The 19,513-nt window shown below is 38.7% G+C and overlaps 1 protein-coding gene across 1 annotated transcript in view; it reads left to right on the forward strand.

Moving 5' to 3' along the window:
* The window catches only part of Lap1 (leucine rich repeat containing protein 7 lap1), a 472,349-nt gene that overhangs the window by 396,041 nt on the left and 56,795 nt on the right, over positions 1-19,513 (forward strand). The window contains exon 12 of the mRNA XM_067139879.2: positions 14,713-15,995. Coding sequence (XP_066995980.2) covers positions 14,713-15,995 — 1,283 coding nt within the window. The remainder of the gene's footprint in view (positions 1-14,712; positions 15,996-19,513) is intronic.

The following is a 19,513-nucleotide window of genomic DNA, read 5'->3' on the forward strand; positions in this document are numbered from 1 at the left end:
TGAAAAGTTCTCGGAATCACCGCTAGATGTCAGTGCTAGAGCAATGAGGTTCCCGCACAATAATCGCACATCCTTTGTGAGTGAACATGTGGCGCGTCAGTGCTCTAGCTGCAGGAGTGTGGTAGTGACGACTCTTTGTTGTTGTTCCCGCGTAGTGATTTGTGACAATGGAAAAAACTGAGATTCGAGCAGTGATTAAATACTTTGTAAAGAAAGGTATGAAAGTAAAGGAAATTCACGCCGACTTTCAGAACACACTGGGGGACTCTGCTCCTTCATTTTCAACTGTTGCCAAATGGACCAGCGAGTTTAAATTTGGTCGGGAGAGCTTGGATGATGATCCGTGTAGTGGACGGCCAAAAAGTGTTACGACCCCAGAATTTATTGCAAAAGTGCATAAAATGGTCACGGAGGATCGTCGCCTGAAAGTGCGGGAGATTGCTGAAGCTGTAGGGATGTCTTCTGAACGGGTATATTATATTTTAACCGAAGAATTGGGTATGAAAAAATTATCCACAAGATGGGTGCCGCGGCTCTTGACATTGGACAATAAATGCACCAGATTGAAAATGTCCGAACAAAGTCTGGCCCGTTTTGAGTGCAACCAACAAGATTTTTTGCGCCGGTTTGTGACTACAGATGAAACTTGGGTCCACAACTATACCCCAGAGACAAAACAGCAGTCAAAGCAGTGGAAACATGCTGATTCACCACCACCAAAGAAAGCAAAGGCAGTGCGTTTGGCCGGAAAGGTCATGGCCTCAATTTTCTGGGATGCAAAAGGCATTCTGCTGATAGGTTATCTTCCTACTGGCCAAACAATTACGGGGCAATACTATGCAAACCTCCTAGACCAACTACAGGAAAAGATACGCGAAACAAGGCCTGGTTTGGCAAGGGAAAAGGTCATCTTTCATCAGGACAACACTCCGCCGCACACAAGTGTTATTGCCATGGCAAAACTTCATGAACTGGGGTACGAATTGTTGCCACATCCACCTTATTCACCTGATTTGGCACCATCAGACTTTCATCTATTCCCCAAGCTGAAAATTTTCCTCGGTGGCGAGATTTTCTACAAGGGAAGGACTGACAGCCAAATTGGAGAGGTATTTTGCAGGCCTGGAGGAATCTCATTTTCGAAATGGGATCAAGGCATTGGAACATCGCTGGGCCAAATGCATTAGTCTACAGTGAGACTATGTTGAAAAATAAAAGCAGTTCCACCGAGGTAAGATACTTAATTCTAGTACATTCCGAGAACTTTTCAAACCACCTACGTACACCTAAATTTAAAGAATTATCTTCATCATTTTGGCCTTGGAGCGGCAACTCAAATTCTGCACAAAAACGTACGCAGTGATGAGTCTCTTTAATATTTGCCTGTTCTTGTCCACGATCAAATTATGTTTACGAATAGTTTCACTGTAGTGATCACTTAAACAAGACACGACATTGACTTTACGAAGCATTTCAAAGTCCATGGTACTAGTGATATATTCTTGGGATCTTTCATACTTTTCAATTTTCTCATTAATATGCTTGATATCACTTACCCCTGTGGTGATCCATTTATCTCCTTTCCTACAACAGGAGAATAGCAGGCAAGGAAAGCAGTAAAAGGTTCCTGAGATATCACTTCCACATATCCACAGGTTCTTGTTATATATGTCAGGAGAATTAATTTGTCTTTGGAAAGCCCTATTTTCATTTTTCTTGGTCTCCGAGTTTTTCAACGAGAAATCTGGTGTTGGCCTACCACACTCCTTCAGTTCGACATGCTTCTCGATAGAAAGAGAAGAAAGCATTGGTTCTTTAATATGTTCGATGGTAATCATACCGTACAAAGTGCAGACATAACACTACGCCTACATATAAATCACAACCGTTCTCCTAATTTCACCGTGTCACAGTCACCTCACGAGATCATTCATAAACACAAAGATAAACATTGCGCTCTCCAGTGAGTATGGCCAACATGAGTCAAGTGCGAGGAGACAGTAGTTACAGTCGTTACTCATTTCGTTAGTTAATAATCCTGAAAATTGCAAGACTATTTTAAATATATACCGGCACATTTAACTCAGGCAAGTGCCTCAGTAAAATAGTTCCTAGTTTTAGGAGAGATATGGCACAAACTGACCCCTGTTAAATAGAAATAATCGTCGCCATAAGACCTATCTGTGTCGGTGCGACGTAAATCCCGTAGTAAAAAAAAAAAAAATAGAAATCAAATCACCAATGTTTTGGGTAGGTTGGCTGCAATGATAGACCACGGCAGAAATGCACCGGAATCTCCGTTAGAACAGCACATGTCTACTGTGCCTCTGATTGGCTCCCTCAAGGCCAGTTGCATTGTTGGATGCGCTTGAGAACGGTTGGCTGTTGAGAGAGCTCTTGCATTATTGTAGTGATAAAGTAGTGAAAACCTATTGAAATAGCTTAATTTTGTGTATATCTGATTCATTTAGTGCTGTTTATATAGTGGTGTTTAGTGCTTGTTGGTAGAAATTGGGAGTAGTAATAATTATTTAAATTTTGTAACAAGTAATTCAGTTGGTCATCAGTAAATTACGTTTTCTAGGTTAAGTAGGCTAGCTAGGTGCACCTTGTTTCGAATTTAGGTTTAGGTAATACTTTAGGTAACAATATTAACTTTAAAAATATTTGTAAATACCGGTATCTGTAGGTTCGTTGGTTGTACTTACAAAGGCAGATTATCATAAGGAATAGTACCGTAACTTCTGCAGCAACTTCTCTGGTATTTCGTATAGATATACGTTCAAACTATCGCGAAGGTAATAATTTACTACATTAAAAAACACGATACGCCTGTAAACTTCCATTTAAAAAGAAGTTAAAGAGATTACACGGTAATAGTTAACAGTCGTATTGTTATTGATTATTGTCGCTCCTCATATTCAAATATTGCATTGTTGGCTACAGTCGTGAACAAAGGGTGTAGTGTAGTCAAGTAAATATAAATAAAAATCAGCTGACCTTGTATTCCATTCATTTGTACTGAGTAAGTAGTTAGTATCCGTAATTTATATTTCGCTCCCTCGATCTTTCAGTATTTATGAGCGGTTAGCTAATAATAATAAAGTTCATATATCCCAGTAATTGCAGTTCAAGTCCCTGGAGTAATAGTAGTAGTAGTTTTGACAGAAATATTTGAGAAATTATTGTAGACAACCTCGTATTTTTCAGTAGGCCTAATTAAGGACACTTTTTTTTTTTCTCCGTCCCGTGGAGTAGGGAAAATAATAGTAATCCACCAGCTGTAATAATCACATAAATACATTTCAGTAGAATTGTAGTGAAGATAAGGTATAATATATTAGATAGTATCTTGCCAGTTATATTCGTGTTTTTCTTCGTGTACGGCAATCCTTTTGATACTTAAGCATTTAACCAAACGCAGTATAGTGTAGTGTAGATACATTGTAGTATAGATACAGTACGGTACATTTAGATAGTGCCGTATCTTGCCTGCTATATTCGTGTGTTATCTTTCGTGTGTATCTATTAGACCCTAATACTAATAATAATTTGTCTAAGCATTTAGCTTTGTTGGTAATCTTTGAGTACAGTAGTTCTTGCAAATTTCATTTCCGTTGTGCTTAGTAGTGACATACGGTACGGTACCGGTATCGTAATTAGGATACGTCTGAAAGTAGTTTAAAAATTACTGTAGTGTACTGTACAGTAGTATACGAGTAATATCCTATTAGAATTTAGTGTGCTTATTTTATTATTGTAAAATATTTGTGTAGTACTGGTGTAGTAGAGGTAAGTAATGAAAATCATTTTATTTTCCGTATTGAAAGAATCTCAATAATAATAATATAAAAGAATTTATTGGACTCCAACCTATTCAATACATTACTGGATGTTAACATTTTTAGTTAAACATCGTTAAAATGGAGACATGTTTCGCCCTCCATGTGGGGCATCATCAGTCATATCAAAGGACCTCAAAATTAAACCAGACGTCTGGTTGGAAATTATGAACAATATATGTAAGAAAGAATACATTAAAAACACGTACAAAATCCTATCCTAAACGAAATAACAACAGACTAGTTACACATAGTAAAATACGCTAGTGGTTTCTTATTATTAAAATGAGGTTATCATATGCACAGTATAAAAATGGAAGTGATCAAAGTCCGTATGATATTGAGTTCGATGGTAGTTCTGCGTAGTATATACAAATGTTGGCAAAATAAAAACACAATTTATAATTACTGTACACTTATTTCTAATTGTTAAAATTGATGAGGTAAAACATTCCAATTTGTCTATTTGTAATTTGGCTCCAACCAACTCTGTCTTAGCACAGCCTCAGTTTATAATCAACAAAAGCTGTTCACTTGCACTGTGCACTCCATTCAAATAGAGAGTGACCAACGGAGTTGACTACCTCATGAATCCTAGGGCGAATTATTCTGGTTGGAGCCAAATTACAAATAGACAAATTGGAATGTTTTACCTCATCAATTTTAACAATTAGAAATAAGTGTACAGTAATTATAAATTGTGTTTTATTTTGCCAACATTTGTATATACTACGCAGAACTACCATCGAACTCGATATCATACGGACTTTGATTACTTCCATTTTTATACTGTGCATATGATAACCTCATTTTAATATTAAGAAACCACTAGCGTATTTTACTATGTGTAACTAGTCTGTTGTTATTTCGTTTAGGATAGGATTTTGTACGTGTTTTTAATGTATTCTTTCTTACATATATTGTTCATAATTTCCAACCAGACGTCTGGTTTAATTTTGAGGTCCTTTGATATGACTGATGATGCCCCACATGGAGGGCGAAACATGTCTCCATTTTAACGATGTTTAACTAAAAATGTTAACATCCAGTAATGTATTGAATAGGTTGGAGTCCAATAAATTCTTTTATATTATTATTATTGTAGTAGAGGTATCCGTAGAAACTCTTACTAAAATATTGTTGAAATTAGGATAGGCTTAATTGCAGTTTGGAATTGTGTAGTTCTTGTGTATTACTTTCGATATTCAGTAATTAACAGCAGTTTTTATCCTGTTAGGGGTTGTAGGATTTTAAAAAAAATAGAGCACGACTAAGTAGTATTGTAGTGTAGTCGTATATTAATTACCTTATTGTTGTGTACTATCCCAGACAATATATCCCTCCGCTCATTTAGTTTTTTTTGCAAATAAGTTACTTTATTTTTTTAATTTATAATTTTTCCCCCGTAAAGCATGGCTAAGGAGCGCGAGTGTACTTATTGTGGGTGTGGTGAGGCATTGAGGGGTATGAGGGAGGAGTTGGAAAGTTTGAGGGAGATAATTAGGATTCTCACAGAAGACAGGAAGGAAGATAGGACTCCCTCAAACAATGTACAGGTTACAGTAGGTGTACAAGAGGGAGGGGAAGGAAAGGGAGGAGTTGTAGAAGACAGGTGGTCTAATGTTCTAAGGGGAAGGAGATTGCAGGCCAAGGGCTCTATTCAGGATCAGAATTCAGGACAGGTGTCTGTGCGAAATCGGTACGAGTCACTCCAGGTAGAACAACAGAGGGAAGATGAGGGACAGGGAACTGTTGCTGAGATGCATGGAAGTAGGAGGAAGGGAAAAGGTAGGAAAGGGAAATGTAGAGTAGAGGATAGGAAAAGACAGGTGGAACAGGGTCATGGGAAGGAGAAAAGGGAGGAGGAAGTAGCTTCTGCAGCTATCAGGAAAGATAGGGCTGACCAGGAGGGGAGGGGATCAAATGAGGTGGGTAGGGTTGAGGCTCTGGTCATGGGGGATTCCATCGTTAGACACGTGGGGAAAGTGTGTGGAGGAAAGGGAACCAGGGTAGAATGATATCCAGGAATTAGGTTGAGGCAGATGTTGAGGAAAGTAGAAGAGAGAGAGGAGGGGAAGGAGAAGGTGGTAGTGTTTCACGTTGGTACCAACAACGTAAGGCAAGCTGATATAAGTACCAACATAGTTGGAGATGTGTGGGATCTGGTAAATGCAGCACGGGTGAAGTTTAAGAAAGCGGAGATTGTTATTAGTGGAATACTCTGTAGGAGAGATACTGACTGGAGGGTGATTGGGGATTTAAATGAGACTATGGAGTGGGTATGTGGGAAACTGGGAGTGAAATTTCTAGATCCTAATGGGTGGGTAGGAGATAGGGATCTGCGCTCGGATGGCCTTCATTTAAACCGCAGTGGTACGTATAAGTTAGGAAATTTGTTTGGAAGGGTAATAGGGAGGTACATTCAGGGAAACGGGATGGCCTAGGGAGCGGTGATAAGGGAACAGGGAACTGGAAATCAAGTAGGGATGACATAAAATTGTTAGTGCTGAACTGTAGAAGTATTGTAAAGAAAGGAATAGAATTAAGTAATTTAATAGATATATATTTACCAGATATTGTAATAGGAGTTGAATCATGGCTGAGAAATGATATAATGGATGCAGAAATTTTCTCACGGCACTGGAATGTGTATCGTAGAGATAGGATAGGAAAGGTGGGAGGGGGAGTTTTCATTCTGGTGAAAGAAGAATTTGTAAGCTACGAAAAAGTTAAAGATGAGACTCATGAAATTCTAGGTGTAAGGCTCATTTCTAAAGACAATAGGCAACTTGATATATTTGGAGTGTATAGATCGGGAAAGGGTAGCACTGATACAGATTCGGAATTATTTGATAGGATAGTCAGCTATGTGGGAAACGACATGGAAAGAAATGTGATTGTAGCGGGAGATCTGAATTTGCCAGATGTAAATTGGGAAGGAAATGCGAACGACAGGAAGCATGACCAACAAATGGCAAATAAGTTAATATAGGAAGGACAGCTGATTCAGGAAGTGATGGAACCAACCAGAGGGAAAAATATCCTGGATGTGGTGCTGATAAAACCAGATGAGCTCTATAGGGAAACTGAAGTAATAGATGGTATTACTGACCATGAAGCTGTTTTTGTGGTAGTTAAAAATAAATGCGATAGAAAGGAAGGTCTTAAAAGTAGGACTGTTAGGCAGTACCATATGGCTGATAAAGCAGGTATGAGGCAGTTTCTAAAAAGTAACTATGATCGGTGGAAAACGGTAAATAAAAATGTAAACAGACTCTGGGATGGGTTTAAAGAAATTGTTGAGGAATGCGAAAACAGGTTTGTACCTTTAAGGGTGCTAAGGAATGGTAAAGACCCACCTTATTATAATAGAGAAATAAAGAGACTAAGAAGGAGGTGCAGACTGGAAAGAAATAGAGTTAGAAATGGCTGTGGAAGTAAGGAGAAATTGAAGGAACTTACTAGAAAATTGAATCTAGCAAAGAAGGCAGCTAAGGATAACATGATGGCAAGCATAATTGGCAGTCATACAAATTTTAGTGAAAAATGGAAGGGTATGTATAGGTATTTTAAGGCAGAAACAGGTTCCAAGAAGGACATTCCAGGAATAATTAATGAACAAGGGGAGTGTGTATGTGAGGATCTTCAAAAGGCAGAAGTATTCAGTCAGCAGTATGTAAAGATTGTTGGTTACAAGGATAATGTCGAGATAGAGGAAGAGACTAAGGCCAAAGAAGTAATAAAATTTACATATGATAACAATGACATTTACAATAAGATACAAAAGTTGAAAACTAGAAAAGCGGCTGGAATTGATCAGATTTCTGGGGATATACTAAAGACAATGGGTTGGAATGTAGTACCATATCTGAAGTACTTATTTGATTATTGTTTGGTCGAAGGAGCTATACCAGATGAATGGAGAGTTGCTATAGTAGCCCCTGTGTATAAAGGAAAGGGTGATAGACATAAAGCTGAAAATTACAGGCCAGTAAGTTTGACATGCATTGTATGTAAGCTTTGGGAAGGCATTCTTTCTGATTATATTAGACATGTTTGTGAAATTAATAACTGGTTCGATAGAAGGCAATTCGGTTTTAGGAAAGGTTATTCCACTGAAGCTCAACTTGTAGGATTCCAGCAAGATATAGCAGATATCTTGGATTCTGGAGGTCAAATGGACTGTATCGCGATTGACATGTCTAAAGCATTTGATAGGGTGGATCATGGGAGACTACTGGCAAAAATGAGTGCAATTGGACTAGACAAAAGAGTGACTGAATGGGTTGCTATATTTCTAGAAAATAGATCTCAGAGAGTTAGAGTAGGTGAAGCTTTGTCTGACCCTGTAATAGTTGAGAGGGGAGTTCCTCAGGGCAGTGTTATCGGACCTTTAGTAAAGGAGTGGAATCGGAGGTAAGGCTTTTTGCGGATGATGTTATTCTCTATAGAGTGATAAATAAGTTACAAGATTGTGAGCAACTGCAACGTGACCTCGAAAATGTTGTGAGATGGACAGCAGGCAATGGTATGTTGATAAACGGGGCTAAAAGTCAGGTTGTGAGTTTCACAAGTAGGAAAAGTCCTCTCAGTTTTAATTACTGCGTTGATGGGGTGAAAGTTCCTTTTGGGGATCATTGTAAGTATCTAGGTGTTAATATAAGGAAAGATCTTCACTGGGGTAATCACATAAATGGGATTGTAAATAAAGGGTACCGATCTCTACACATGGTTATGAGGGTATTTAGGGGTTGTAGTAAGGATATAAAGGAGAGGGCATATAAGTCTCTGGTAAGACCCCAACTAGAGTATGGTTCCAGTGTATGGGACCCTCACCAGGATTACCTGATTCAAGAACTGGAAAAAATCCAAAGAAAAGCAGCTCGATTTGTTCTGGGTGATTTCCGACAAAAGAGTAGCGTTACAAAAATGTTGCAATGTTTGGGTTGGGAAGAATTGAGAGAAAGAAGAAGAGCTGCTCGACTAAGTGGTATGTTCCGAGCTGTCAGCGGAGAGATGGCGTGGAATGACATTAGTAGACGAATAGGTTTGAATGGCGTTTATAAAAGTAGGAAAGATCACGATATGAAGATAAAGTTGGAATTCAAGAGGACAAACTGGGGCAAATATTCATTTATAGGAAGGGGAGTTAGGGATTGGAATAACTTACCAAGGGAGATGTTCAATAAATTTCCAATTTCTTTGAAATCATTTCGGAAAAGGCTAGGAAAGCAACAGATAGGGAATCTGCCACCTGGGCGACTGCCCTAAATGCAGATCAGTATTGATTGACAGTCAAGCGAGACTCGAAGTGTTTGGTCCGCTATGAGAGAGCGCCCTCCTGCACAGGGCCAGCAGCGCATCGGACCGCAGTACAGTACAACTCGCGCCCTTGATAATAATCTTATAGTAAAATATTTCCCTTGTTACCATTTAAGATTAAAATTCCCGAATTTAATGGAACCCCGTGGGGGGCACGCGCCTTAGCGCCTCCCAGACGATCCGCCACTGTCAAGTCCTCAAGATTTTAGCGAATATTTTTCGCTGATGAAGAGAATGTACTGTGTTCTCGAAACATGTATGATTAGATAATATGTATTAAACAGTTTTTGTGTTGTATTGACAAGGCAGTCTCATATTACCTTCTGTTTTTTTTCAGTATAATGGGATTGTTAAGCAAAGCCCTAAGTCGTTCATTATTTAACCTCTTCAGTGGCACGCCCGAGAAATTCTCAGGTGGCACACGCTTGCCCATAACGTCACCACCCGAGAAATTCTCGTTTAGCTGCAGTGTTCATTTCGCGATTGCCCAATAATTTCTAGGGTACTGTAATCTCTTTGGAAAATGTTTTCCAGCATTCTCAACAGATGACAGGAGGGTTTCCAGCTGTATCCATGAAGTCTCTGGCCTAAATATGCCTTATCTTCTCTACTTTACGTATACAATCTCTGGCCAACTGACGAGGTAAACAGAAATGGCAAGCGCGAAACGGAAGAGATGTTTGAAGACAAAATAAGGAACTACAATGAAGATGAATCTCTAAGTGACATTAGTATTTCTGATAATAGTGATAATGATTCCATTGATTCTTCGGATGATGACCTTCTTAGTATTTCTAGTGAAAGTGAAGAAGATATTACGTCAGAAGCTAAGGTGATGGTAGGAAATGTTGAACTTACATTCGTGTGGAAAAAGTGTAAACCAGGGAATAGTGGGCAACCTAATATAATTCCATTTCAGGAAAATCCTGTTGTTAGGGTTGGATCATTACCAGAGGTCAGTGCGATTGGCTGTTATGAACTGTTTCTAATGGATGAAGTTGTAAATTTGATTATGACTGAGACAAATTTGTATGCTAAACATGCATTGAAAGACTTGTAAATAAATCTCCACATGCAAGGGCACAGTTATGAAATTTGGCATTTTACTGCATTAGTGTCGTTGGTGGGAATAAAACAAAAGTCTGAAATAAAAATATATTGGTCAAAGGACCGTATTCTCAAAAAACCAATATTCTATGAAACCATGTCACAGGCCTACCGTAAAAGAAGTGTAAATAGAGTGTAAAGTAAGTTTTTATTAACCTTGAATAATATATGAATGTGTTCCCTTAATAATTGTTGCTCATTCCTTGCTTCCTAAAAATAAATAATTTCCTCCAAAAAACCTCACCTTTCTGGCATGAAGTGGGGTTAATACTACCTGAGCTACAAACATCAAATTTTCTACTTCATTTTTTTTTTTTTTTTGAAGTAGGGCATTATTTTGATGCCATATCCCTACCAATAACCAGCAAGAAAATATTTGTACTTATCTCCCAAACATCCTGTATAATAAGCTAGTTCCTTAGACAAAATCAGTCAGCAATCTCCTTCTTGATTGTCTAATGTCATATTTATAGCTTCTCCTTGGTTTCTTTCTTCTGCAATTGTACATAAATATTTTCATTATAAGTTCTGTAAAAGTGACAGTCTGGTATTCCTTCCTTAGCACCCTGTATTTGATCATACAGTGAAACCCCTCAAATCCAAAATCCGAAAGAGTTTTTTGACAAATTTTAAGTTTGAAAAACACATGCAAAAAGGAGAAAAATATTTATTTAGTCAAAATTTATATATTCTACATTATAACCTTGGTAAGGTAAGGGTTATTCTGCCCGAAGGCAGGTCCGAACCTCTGCAGAGATGTTCCTGAGCCGGAGTTTACGTGCGGTAGGGTGGCCAGTTCCTTTCCGCTCCTCCATTCCCTTACCCCCCACCAACAGTGCGTGGCAACCCATCCAACTCCTGACCACGCCCAATGTTGCTTAACTTCGGAGATCTCACGGGATCCGATGTTTCAACACGGCAACGGCCGTTGGCATTATAACCTTATTTTGCATAATTAGTTGAAAAATTAACAAAGAAGTACAGTTAGTGTAAATGTGCCTACATACAGTACTTATGTCATCCAGGATTGAAAAACTGAAAAGTTGGTTATTGTATTTCTTTGGGTTAATCACTTTGCAAAAACAATGAAATAACAATAGAAACTCACAAAATATCACTTAATCTTTCACTTGAAATCAGTTGTTGAAGTGCCGAAAACCTTCCTGCAGAAGCAATTACGTGCCAGCGTCGCCTGAACATGACATCGTTTGGCGTGACTGCTGTGTGTTGTTCTACGAAGCACAATGTGATGTCAAGAGCAGAAGCAGCATCAGTATAAATCACATTGTTCGTCGAAGTTTCTTCTTCCTGACTGTCACTAGCTACATTGCCGTCATGTTGACTTTGGACCAAGACTCACTATTTCGTGTTTACTGCATTCATCATTAACATCAACTGTGCCCACTCCTCTAGATAACCTTCTCCAGCATCCTTGCAACCTGGTACTTGCTAAACAAGATGAAGGAACTCAGTGTTATCGTCTTGCGTGACAGGTGTAGGGGTAGGTGTTTTTTTTTAATTCGAGGCTAGGCCAAAGCTTCTTCCGAGATCTCCGCAGTAAGTTCACACTTGTATTTTGCCATGATTCTACAACCCAGTAAATAACATCTTTTATTGTAACTTTCTTCAGCTTCTCAAGGATAGGAGGAAAACCCTTTTCTTCAATAAGATATCCTAAGAACATTTTTTGGTGGCTTAGTTTTATATTCTGTAGAACAATCTGATGCATAGGCTGCAACAGCAGCAGCGATGTCACATTGGGAGGCAGAAAAACTGCTTTAATGTCCCTGCATACCAACGGCATGTCTGATGGGTGAGAAGGGGCATTGTCTATCAGAAGTAAAGCTTGAGGTGGTTGTCAATTTTCTTCATTAACCTTTTTCATTGAAGGAATAAATTGTTTGGCAAACCACTCATTAACAGAGAAATAGTCATCCATCCAAGCCTTGTTTTGATTCCTGTAATACACAGGGAGAGAATTCATATTCATATTCTGAAGGGCAGATTTACCAATCACCATCAATGGAAGCTTGTTTGATCCCATGGCGTTACTGCAGGCTAAATCTGTAAGATGCAGTTTATTAATTTTAAAAGCCGGCACAGAAGATTCCTCTTGAGAAGCAAGACTTTTATTGGGAAAGGCAACCCAGTCTCGTCTGCATTGTAAATTTGCTGTGGCGAGTAGTTTTCTTAGGAAATCAAATCACCAAATTCGTTTAGGTATTATTCTTCAGAAGCTGTGTCAGCTGATAGCTTCTCTCTGCTTATCGACAGTTGTCTGATCCCATGCCTTTCTTTCTATCGATCCAAACATCCGTTGCTAGCAGTGAAGGCCAAATTGCCGTTCATTAGTTAGTTAAGCCTTAGTGCCTTTTCATGAATTAATGGACCACTATTAGGCACTCCTTTCTGTTGCTCTTGTGAAAACCACAAAAAAGCGCTTCATCAATATTTTCATTTACGGAAACTATTACATGATGGCATTTTAAGGTTTTATCAGTTATTACATTGCAGAACTGTTCAATTCTGACAGTTTTTTTTCCAGTCCCTAATTGTTGCTTTACGAGCACCAAACTCGGAAGCCAACTTTGTCAAACTTTTCCCAGCATCCAGACACTTTAAGGCTTCCAGTTTTTGTTCTACAGTACAAGAACTGTGTTTTCGTTTGCTTGCCATAACTTAAAACAGTTCGCTTAAATAAAAACTCAACAATAACAATGCAACTCGAACAAAAAAAATTAACAACATACAAATTATGCAGTGCAGTGACAGCAGACACGAACAGAACAACAGATGGGAGCTGACTAACTAAACTGTTAGGGTAGTGTTCTATTTTTAGCGCAGGCCTGCCTAATAGCGAGTCCTACGTGCCCTCCAGTCCAGGTCACTAACATCGCTCGTTACGCGCCAAACCAGCCTGACTCGCTCAATGTACAGTCCTATACCGTAATGAGGGCTGGTTATTAGGTTATGGATATTTTTTGGCTAATCCCAACAAATTAAAATCCAACAGGCTACAGCCCCAATTAGTTCAGATTTGAGGGGGTTCACTGTATTTCCATTATCTGTACATCATTATCTTGCATTCTTCTTCCAGGAACTGTTGATACAAGTCTTTCAATTCCAGGCATTTATTAATTTTGTGTGACCTAAACAAATGATGGTATTGATTTTATGTTTTATTCCTGTTTTTACCATATTTAAATTGACCACCTGCCCAAATATACTTCTGAAAAACTCAAGTTATTACCTTAAAATTTACTGGATAGCACTGAAAGTTATGGCTTTTAAGCAAACCAAAATGTGTACATCAACGTGTTAATACGAGGGTAATGCCAAACATAAGGTCTCCCTTTTTTTTAAATACAAGAAACTATTCATGCAGCTGTTGGCTGCACTGTTGTTAATGAGTGCTTCCTGCACTCCCAAATAAGAATCCGCATGCCTCGCTAGGACGCTCAGTCTTGGCTTGGCAGCCGTTGAGAATGGAGGTCCCATTCGATGCTACCGCCAAGTGCGAAGTTCGTGCACTTATTTGATTTTTAAATGCAAAAGGCGTTAAAACAATTGAAATTCATCACCAATTGATGGAAGTGTATGGCGAGCCATGCATGGATGCCAAAATTGTTCGCAAGTGGTGTAGAGAGTTTACAGACTGTTGTACTGAAATTAATGATGAACAAAGGAGCAGGGGACCATCAGTCTCCAACGAGACAGTCGTGAAGATTGAGCAAACCATAAGTGAAAATCGGCGGATCACTCTGGATGATCTCTGTATTTTGGTTTCTGGAGTTTCCCGAAGCACCATTCACAAGATTTTAACAGAAAGGTTGCATGCAATATCGGAATGTGTGCACAAGATGGGTACCGCGAATGCTGACGGAAGACCACACACTTCATTTTTCCCTCAAATTTCTTCGCTGTTATGCTGATGGAAAGAACAACTGTTTGGACTCCATTGTCAAGGGTGACAAAACCTGGGTGTTCCCCTTCACACCTAAGACCAAACAACTGTCATGCGAGTGGCAGCATCCCAAGCCGCGTAATTTCAAACAAACACCGACAGCGAGTAAAATATGAGGTTCAAAGCTTCCTCAATGTCATGGCGGCGAGCTGGTATAACATGGGCATTCAAAAACTGCCGCAACTTCTACAAAAATGCATTGACTGAAATGATGATTACGTAGAAAAATAGATAAGTGTTCAACCAATACACTGATGTAAATATTATAGAAATAAACTGTTCTTTGTATTTATAAAAACAATAGGAGACCTTATTTTTTGGGATTACCCTTGTATGCTTTCCTGGTACTGTAATGAACAGCAGCCTGAATAATACGACTTACAAATGGTTCATAAATTCTAATATTGTATCATTTGCATCTGCATGTGTATTACATGTGTAGTAACTGATCAAAATGTACTTGTTTTTATATTTCAGGTTTTGAAAACTCCCATACTTCAAACTCTGAGAATTTCAGCTCCAGTTCTGCACAAAAATGTGATAGTGAATTCATTTACAAAGAGGGAAGAGAACCTGTTCCTGCTGTTAAAGGACTAGACAGTGGGATGTGTGGTTATGTGAGTGACAAAAATAAAATTGACACATCTACACCCCAGTTTCAAATACAAGAGCTTATTCCAAAGACTTTTATTTTCAGTGATGATCAGAGTAGTGTGAATTCATCAGTTGCTATAGAAGAGTCAGATGATACCTTGAATGATTCACTATGGGCACCTGAAGGGGATAGTAGTAAATTACAGTTTACTATGTCAATGTCTACTAGTGACAGTGCACTCGATCAATCAGACACGCAGGAGACAGGACAGACAGTTGTAGAACAATATGTAGGAAATACTGAACCAAACCAGGATAACAACACTATCTGTCATAATCAGTTTCCTGAGCCTCTTGAACACCACAGCAGTACGACACAAGGTAAACATACTGAGGAGTTTCTTATGCAGAAACCCCAAACATTCACACAGGACAAACCAATTGTGAGTGAAGGGGTGATTGCTCCTACTCCACATCGTCCTGGTTCTCCAGGTACCCAAAATTCCTCCTTGATTGACTCTATTGGATTCATAGCTTCAAAACAAGAAACCAATTCATCCCCACATCTTCGCAAGCCATCAGGAATCCCAAAGTCAATCCCCAAGGGAGTCCCTAGACCTGATTCTACCTCTCCAGATATTCAACCTGTTAAAATGAATGATTCTTCAGATCAAAAACTAAATCAGAATTATTGGCAGTCTCCTCTTTCCTCTCGAATTCCCCAGCCCGCATTTTATCCGAATTCTCCACCTAGCCATGTCTCGTCAAGGAGAAGTTCACTTAGTTCTTCAGCAACTAGACCAGGTTCAGTTGCATCGTCATGTGATGTTAGCTGTAGTATAAATGAGAAACCAAAGATGTTACCATCAGAAATGTATTGTAACAGATCTCAGAATATTTTCAACAAGACGATTGAAAGTATTGCCAGTAATGATAATGGGAATAAGTTCATTAAGGAACCAATTAGTTCACCATCAAAGCTTCCTAAGCAAGCAGAAGTATCTCTTTCAAGAGGTTCACGAAGTCTACCTGGTGTACAGTCTCGTATTCCTGCACCTACCAAGTTCTCAAATGCATCACTAAATGCAAACCTCAAGACCCGCCCAGATTTACCAGGAAAGCATACAAAGACTTGGATGTTTGGTCCACATAGGAATGCAACTGTGGTGAGTACTAAAGATTTAATGATTAGTTTATATATCTTACTTACTATGTTATATGTAGGGAAGGGATATAAGAGAATTGGATGCCAAGTAAGGAGATAATATTTGAGCATTTGGATCATATAAAGTACTTACCTATTCATTCTCCCAGGTTTACACTGTTGTGAAACAAACTGTATTAAGGTGCACAAAAGCTAATGGAGTGGAAAACAGGTATATGCAAGTTATCTGGTTTTACTTTTACCAGTGGAACACTTTGGGAAAAAATAAAAGCATTGGGGAAATGGGCATTTGTGCATGTGTAGGGATGTCAGGGCACCAGTTTATATCTTTATCAACAATTGTAAATGATCTGCCTGCAAGACTGGAGCAGTCATCCAAATTGCAGCAATTTATTATATCTTACAGTGATAAAATTTCTTATCATCATCAGCATCATTCTGATGACAAAGTGGGTACTCAACACACTGATAAGTAGACTTATGCACGGTTTGCGTGATGTAGCTATCAGCTTGCATTCAGGAGATAGTGGGTTCGAGTCCCGCTATCGGCAGCCCTTAAGATGGTTTTCCATGGTTTCCCATTATCACACTAGGAAAGGGCTAGGAGTGGGAAGGAAGCAGTTGTGGCCTTAACTAAAGTACAGCCCCAGCATTTGCCTGGTGTGAAAATGGGAAACCACAGAAAACCCTCTTCAGGGCTGCCGACAGTAGGGTTTGACCCACTATATCTCGAATGCCAGATGATAGCTATGTGACCCAAACCATGAAGACTCTTACTCAGTCAAAACACAACCACTGGAGATATTGCTGTTGAAAGAAAAAGACATTTTAGCCTCATATAACTTTTTTCCTAATGTTGATCCTACTCAATGGGATGTTAACGAGGAGTTACGAGGTAATGTCACTATACATTTGCATTGCAAAATTGTGTTGTTGCTTTTAGTGCATAAAAAAAACTTGGACAAAGTGTGGTACCTACCTAAAAACATTCTTTAAAGAAAACTTAACATTGGTGAAACTCATACCATGTGTTGGCTAGTGTACTCACAGACTAAGGATGTGTGTACTGTGTACCATGTATGCTATTTGAAAGTCCAAGTGCCATGGGTGTTTTGCAACTGGGTTTGAAGACTGGGAAGTACATCTCCCATAGAGTGCATGACCATGAACACTCTCCTCACCATGAAACTAGTGTAAGGAAATTGAGAGAATGTGAACAGATATACCAGGAAGTGTTGACTGGAGCAAGTACAATGAGAAGGTCAATAATAGAGGGACATTTTAAGGTGGGTCATCCTGGCCTTTAAATTTCTAACTGTAAGGAGATTGGTATCATGAGGAAGTAATGAAAATTTAGAGAATATACATGGAGGCAATTTTCTCAGGTTTTTAGAATTTCTTGCCAAGTTTGACCCCTTTCTGGCCGAATGCGCTTCAGGCACTATGGTGACAAAGGCTTAGGAAACACTTCCTACCTGTCCAAGTTGAAGAGTCTATCATTATTATGTCTCAAAAAGTGCTTGACAAAATAATAAATGAAGTGAAAAAGGCCAAATACTTTGGTATCATGGTTGACCCTACATCAGACATTTTGTATACAAACCAGCTGTGATTTGTTTTTAGATGTGTTAAAACCGATAGTAACCCAGTGTAATATTTTTTGTGTTTCATGCCAAATATTGAGCACAAGTTGGAACCAATAGTATTTTATGTATTTTTGACCAATTTGATTTGAATATTAGTAACTGTAAAGACCAGTTTTTCCACAATGCTTCTAATATGTCTGGGACATACCCAGGTGTTTTAATATGAATCAAGGAACTGTATGCAAAAGCTGAATGTGTGCCATGTGCAGCCCACTCCCTCAACCTTTGTAGGTACCTGTGCTGTAGAACCATACTTAAACACAATATCTGTTTTTAGGCTCCTTCAAGAAATTTACAATTTTTTCACCTCTTCAACATGCCACTGGTGTCTTCTTGAAAGCTGTCATCTTGCAGTACAGAGACTGTCCAGAACACGATGATCAACTTACTAGGATGTGAGTCAACTCTACTAAAAGATTGACCTGGTATTATCATTCAGACCTTCCATTTAATTTCAGATAATGTCGTTGAAAATACAACAACTGGAAATGAAGCTTCCATGCTAAGGGAGAAACTATTGTCACTTGAAACAGCATTGAAACAGCATTTTTGGTCCTTTTATGGGGAACCGTATTACATATATTCAACAAAATAAACGCTAAGCTTCAGGATGAAACTGTGGACCTGGGGAAGGTTCTAATGTGTTATAGCTCTCTCTCTCTCTCTGAATTCATTTCACATTTAAGAGATGATTCCAGTGTCTTAGAATCCCTGGCAGAAGAAAAATCTGGTCTTCAAGAATACAAAGCAAATATGCAAATGAAGAAAAACGAACTTTGGATCGTGTGAATCCAGAGATGGAGAAGTTTCACTGAATGGCTCCGTAAACTTCCGTGTAAACACATTTACTATCATACTTGATGCACTGAGTACAGTGATGAGAAAATGTACTGAAAAATACAACCATCTACACAGTGTATTTGGATTTCTGGAAGAAATGAAGTACAGTACCAAAACACCTCTGATATTTCAAAAAGGGCAGTAACATTAGTGAAATTGGACAAAAATAATCTTGAGTCCTCAGAAATAGATGAATGTTTGCAACTAAAGTCACTCCTGGAACAACACACACCTAGAGATAAAAAGAATGTGTTATTTTAATTGAGGTAAACAAGCTTCTATGTCAAGACGATATGATTGAGGTGTATTATAATTTAGAAATAATTCTTAGGATGATCCTCTGCACACCGGGCACTAACTGCTCAGGAGAATGTTCCATTTTCTACCCTTCGATGTGTAATGAATTAAAACATATCAGGTGTAAGATTTTTCAGGCGTTTGCTCTATTAACCAGTGTTTCATCTTAGGTCTGACACTAGACTCGTCAGAGTGGGATGTGTCAGACCCTACCCACTGACGCTGGGGTGTATGCAGGTGAACTTATCAGAAGCCTCTTATGAGGCACAGTCTGATAACTGCATACGGGAGATAAATCTCCACAATGGAATTATTGCCCGCCTAGCTTTTCCGAATGGAAAATTCTCAATTCCCATGGAGGGAATTAGATATTTTTCACCAATAGAGCATGTCAAAAACATATCAGGTGTAAGATTTTTCAGACGTTTGCTCAGACTGTGCCTCATAAGGGGCTTCTGATAAGTTCACCTGCATACACCCCAGCGTCAGTGGGTAGGGTCTGACACATCCCACTCTGACGAGTCTAGTGTCAGACCTAAGACGAAACGCTGGTTAATAGAGCAACTTATAAGTCTCATTTCTCTTAAAAGCAATCTAGGAATTAGTCATGGTTGTTAACAGAGGCAATAGGGCTGCAATATTTTATGTTGATTTTATAGTATTTGTCAATAATTAATTATCTCAATTAATAAATGTAATTTTCTTCTATCTTAAAAATTAAGAATTTTAACTTTCA

This window comes from Anabrus simplex, chromosome 2 (genome assembly GCF_040414725.1).
Source record: "Anabrus simplex isolate iqAnaSimp1 chromosome 2, ASM4041472v1, whole genome shotgun sequence".
Taxonomy (NCBI): Eukaryota; Metazoa; Arthropoda; class Insecta; order Orthoptera; family Tettigoniidae; genus Anabrus; species Anabrus simplex.